Source organism: Eurypyga helias, unplaced genomic scaffold (assembly GCF_000690775.1).
Source record: "Eurypyga helias isolate BGI_N326 unplaced genomic scaffold, ASM69077v1 scaffold40149, whole genome shotgun sequence".
In the NCBI taxonomy this organism is placed as follows: Eukaryota; Metazoa; Chordata; class Aves; order Eurypygiformes; family Eurypygidae; genus Eurypyga; species Eurypyga helias.
This window is the reverse complement of record NW_010274668.1, coordinates 1-5193: the sequence shown is the minus strand read 5'-3', so window position 1 is coordinate 5193 and position 5193 is coordinate 1. Positions and strand designations below refer to the sequence as shown.

General features: G+C 59.7%; 1 protein-coding gene across 1 annotated transcript in view; it reads left to right on the top strand.

The window, feature by feature from the left end:
- LASP1 (LIM and SH3 protein 1) overlaps positions 1 to 1291 on the top strand; it is a gene marked incomplete at its 5' end in the record, with an annotated part of 3730 nt that extends 2439 nt beyond the window's left edge. Inside the window, 3 exons of the mRNA XM_010159874.1 lie at positions 21 to 65; positions 250 to 339; positions 1118 to 1291. Of these exons, the coding sequence (XP_010158176.1) occupies positions 21 to 65; positions 250 to 339; positions 1118 to 1291 (309 nt within the window). The remainder of the gene's footprint in view (positions 1 to 20; positions 66 to 249; positions 340 to 1117) is intronic.
- Between the last annotated feature and the right edge of the window lie 3902 nt (positions 1292 to 5193).

The window sequence follows — 5193 nt, the reverse complement described above, 5'->3', positions numbered from 1 at the left end:
ACCGGAGACCCGCGGAGCAGCAGCACCAGCCGCCTCATCACGTCCAACCCAGCAACGCGGGTACGGTGGAAGGAGGGGTTGGCTCCTGCATGGCCACGGGAGGATGGGAGCACCTTCGTGGTATTTTTATCACTAGTGGAGGTTAAACCATGACACGGGGCAGCAGCCAAGCGGTTGTGAGGGGCTTCGCTGTGCTCTCCCACCTCCCAACACCAGTTAACGGATCTGTGTCCCCCCCCAGGCTACCAGCAGCAGCAGCCGCCGTCGTCTCAGTCCTACAGCTACAAGGAGCCCGCGGCACCAGCCTCTACACAGCGCAATGCTCCTTCTGGAGGGGGGGTGAGTGCACCCCGACACCAGTGCCCCCCGGTTTCCCCCACCACCACCACGAGGGTCAGGGTTTGCTCTGCTTGCTCCCACCCCTCTGCGGGGGAACAGCAGTTTGGAAGGAGCCGCAGCCGCCGTCGTCTCAGTCCTACAGCTACAAGGAGCCCGCGGCACCAGCCTCTACACAGCGCAATGCTCCTTCTGGAGGGGGGGTGAGTGCACCCCGACACCAGTGCCCCCCGGTTTCCCCCACCACCACCACGAGGGTCAGGGTTTGCTCTGCTTGCTCCCACCCCTCTGCGGGGGAACAGCAGTTTGGAAGGAGCCGAGCACAAGGACAGGCAGAGCATGGAATGGATTGGGAGCAGCCCTGAGGAGAAGGATTTGGGGTGCTGGGATGGGACATCAGGAAGGAATCCTTCCTGGAGAGGGTGGGGAGCACTGGGACAGGTTGCCCAGAGAAGTTGTGGATGCCCCATCCCTGGGAGTGTCCAAGGCCAGGCTGGATGAGGCTTGGAGCAACCTGGGTTAGTGGAAGGTGTCCCTGCCCATGGCAGGGGGCTTGGAATTGGATGATCTTTAAGGTCCCTTCCAACCCAAACCAGTCTGGGATTCTATGATTCTTTGAAGGGACTGGTGGGTGAAAACCTCCTAGATCTGGCACGGCTCTTGCGTGGGGCTCAGTGGGGCTCCTTCGGGTCTCCCCCCCCCATGGATGGCAGCTCTGCCCATCTGGGGCAGGCCACAAGGAGGGTCCGTGCCCGCTGACCCCTCTCTCTCCCCCCCCCAGAAGCGTTTCCGCGCCGTCTACGATTACAACGCTGCCGACGAGGACGAGGTCTCTTTCCAGGACGGCGACACCATCATCAACGTGCAGCAGATCGACGACGGGTGGATGTACGGCACGGTGGAGCGCACGGGCGACACGGGCATGCTCCCCGCCAACTACGTGGAGGCTATCTGAGCCGCGGGAGGGGACGGGGGCGCGTGGCTGATGGCCGAGTCCCCCTGCCTGCGCCTGCCCCGTGTGTGTGTGCGTGTGTGTGTGTGTCTCTGCCCCCTTATCCCGTGTGCTCCGGCATCACCAGCCGGAGTCGCGTCCCGACATCTCGTTGCTCTGTGTTTCTGCAGCCGCCGCCGGTTTCTCTTGCCAATTTAGCTTTGTTCTGGCTCTGCTGGGACCGAGGGGCTGTCTGCGAGGGGTTTCGGGGGAGCTCCAGGGACCAAACCGCAACCCGCCGCTGTTTTCCTTCTCTGTCGGTCTCCCTCGCCCTTCCAGCATTTCCTGGAAGCAGCCGGAGTCGCTGGGACCCCAGCAAAGGGAGACCATCTGGACCAAACTCCCCCGGGGCTGGGCAGAGTGCGGCGTGTCTGTGCGTGGGGGCGAGGGATGCCCTGGGCCGACGGAGGGGCCGTGGGCTGGCAGCCTCCACCCTGCACTGCTTTGGCTCGTTCCCATTGCTTCTCCCGGCTCCTCTGTGCAGCGTTTCCATTCAGTCTTCGCTCCCTTCAGTCCTCAGAACAAGAAAATCAGTCAAAATCTTGCTTTCTCCTTGGGATTCGGAGCGGCTGCTCTGGACAGCCCTGGAAGCCTCTTGCTGCTTCTGCCTCAGGCTCTGGCTGCCTTGTCCTGCCTCCCACATCCCTCCGGGGCTGAGCCGGGGCTCTGCTGCCGTAGGGAGAGGAGCTTTGCTTCTACTCCCACTGGAGATGGACTTGGCTCCCTGCTCCTCCACGCTGGGTCACCGAGACCTCACCTCCCCCCTGCATCCTTGGCTTTGTCTTTGGGCCGGGGTCTGGGGGTCCCGTGCACCCCATGTGCTGGGGCAGCCTCGTCCTCTTGGCAGCGATTGCTCCCCAAATTCACCCGGAGTCTTGCTTTTCTCTTGCTGCTGCTGGGCTTTTGGGACCCTCCTGAGCCCTCCGCCCTCTGGGTGGCTGGTCTGGGGAGCCGGCAGGATCAGCCCCTCTCCCTGTGCCTCTTCTGAGCTACGTGTGGAAGGTCCCTCCCCTCTGCCACCACACTGGGGACTGTCCTGGGTGACCGTTCCCTCCGGCAGCTCAGTCTCGAGTGGCAGAGACCGGGGTTTGGTACCCCGAGCCACCCTGCACCTCTCGCTGGTCCCCAGCGGCGGTGGCTTTAGGGGCCACCACTGGCTCGGGATCATGTCATGGACCAAAATCTCAAAGCACATCCCTGTCCCCTTCTCCTTCGGGCTCCGAAGGTCCTGGAGCTGGGCAAGGGGGCAGGTATAACTGGAAGCCTGTGTGGGGAGGATGGGAGTGGGATGGTCTGCTCCCGTTTTGGGGGAGTGGTGATGCCTTTGCGCTGCCTCTGGTGCTTTCACTGCCCCACCCTACTCAAAGCCCCCGGACCACCGAGATCGAGCGGCTGGAGGAGACCGTCCCCTTGCCGGGATGCTCCGGGCTTTGGCTGCTGCACTGCAGGGCCAGGATCTTTCCAAGGGGAAGCTGGCACCTTTGCTATTCCCATAGGAAAAGAGGGAATCTAGGGACCAAAGCAGCTGAGTTGAGACATTCCTTGGCTCTCCTTGGGACACCTCCCTGGGACACATCCTCGGGGATGGTCCTGCGGAGGGGGACAGGATCCCACCGCCTGGTGCTTGCAGTCCCCTTCTCAAAGCTCACGGGGCTGGTTCGTGGTCGGTGCTGGGGTCGGGGTGACGATTCAGGGGGTCCTGGAGCAAATGCTGTTCTGCTGGGGAGGGGGTTCCCCGCAGGACAGAGACCCCTGGGAGGGCATGAGCTGTGGAGAGGGGAGCCTTTGGCTCCTGGCTCGCTCCCCAGCCAGCTGTAATGGGAAGGGGGTGGAGTGACAGGGACTCCTGGCACCATCATCACCTTGGAGTGAAAATGGGACCCCAGGAGCAGCCAGGATGGGCTTTACGGGATGGGAATCCCAGTTGGTGCTAAAACAGGCGAGCACAAGAGCAGGGGAGAGGGGGCAGCTGGGGGAGAGGCTGTGTCTCCCTGCTAATCCTCTTCTTAATCACGTTCTTGTCTGGGAACGGGGGGAGCATCAATGTGAATCAACTGTTTTTTAATGGACCAAATAACAGGCAATTACATTTTGGGATAGGGACCTTTTTTTAACGCTACCTTGAAACCATTGTCCTAATTCTCCCCTCCCATGCCCTGCCCCTTCTCCTCTGCCGTGGGAAACAAACCTCTTACTGCTTGATTTCTGCCTTTTCTCTCGACTTATGCACTTTTTTGCCTTTTTTCATAGCTGAAAAGCACCTAAACCTGTATTTAAAATAAATAAAAGAATAAAATAGTTTAAAAAAAAAGGAAAAGAAAAAAAAAAAGCTGAATTGCTTCTCATCACGTGTAAAATAGACCTCGTCCATCCCAGCTTCCCCGGTTGCGTCTCAGTGCTGAGCTTAGAACGTTGTTTTCTTCCGGATCCGTCGCTTGATTGGGGTTTGTCCTTGTGTACTCCTTCCCGTCGGGTTGAGCACCCACTGATTAAAAAAAGAAAAACCCGTGATTTGGCCTTTTTAACCCAAGCATCGAGCGGAACAAACCCACCGATTCTCTGCCCCGGGTTACTCGAATTAAAAATAAAAGTATAATTTTTACCTGCCGACTGTGCTGCCTTTGGTTGCGGTTGTTCTTCTGCCCGTTTTCCTGCTCCCTTGGGACACGGCGGGGGTCTTGGGGCTGGGGGAGGCTGCTGGGAAACGCTGGCATCCCTGGGAGGGGACCTGGGATGGAGCTTCTTGACTCGTTCCTTGCTCTCAGCATGGCTTGAAGCCAAGGGATGCGCTTGAAGCGGAGCCCCACTGAGGCTGCCGGGTACCACAGAGCCCCGGGAAACCAGCCTCCAAATTCAGAGCATCCCTCGCAAGGAGCGGAGGTGCAAGCAATGCCAACCTGCTTCCTGACCCGCTCCGGGGCCCTGTTCCCAGTTCTAAACACCGGTTACAATGTGGCTCTGGGATCTGCTGGGGTTCAGGTGCTGGCAGCTGCTCCAGAGCCCGGATCTACCCAGAGAAGCAGTCAGCTTCGCGGTGGGTAGCGCAGCATGGGCACCGAGTGCTGGCTTTGCCCCATCTCGCCGGGAACGCGGCACCACAAAATCTTGGAGGGTGGTGAAAGACATTATTTGTACCTACAGCACTATCAAAAATACTCTTAAAATAGAAAGTCTCCATGGCTGTTGTTGCTCACTTAGAGCCGTGTTGCTTTAAACCGTGGTGACACGGAAAGCGAAGGATGCGGCAGTACCGGACTCTGAAAGGTGAGAGCCGGGAGCATTCCCAGAGGATGGACAGGGGTTTGTGGTACTCAGAGCTCATTTTTGCTTCATTCCCCATAGGGTGGGCCCTTCCCCAGCTGCAAACGGGGGGCCACAACACTGTAAGCACCAACATGAAGGGGGAGGCTGGGGTACAACAACCCTCCCACGGGCAGACGGTGCCTCCCGGGACCCCGCTCGCAGGTCCGTGCTAAGCGATGGGAAGCTGAAGCTCCAGCTGACCACGGGTGTTTATCCCTTTATTTTCCGCCTGCTGGAAAGCAGCTCCATCAGCTCCGGCATTCCCCCCAAGCCGGAGCAGAGCCAGCCGTGCTCCGGCTGCGAGGGGAGAACGCAGCGAGCCGTGGGGGCTGGTGGCCCTGCCGAGCAGCCCGGTTCCACGCCGTGGGGAGCCCGGCAGCTCCCGCCCCACCGGCTCCTCGCTCGCCATGCTGGATATTTTCATCCTGATGTTTTTTGCCATCATCGGCCTGGTGATCCTCTCCTACATCATTTACATGCTCTAGAGCGATGCTGAGGAAGATGCGGCCCCGCATCACGCAATCGAAGCATCGTCCAGGTGAGCCGGCTGCTCCTCATCCCAA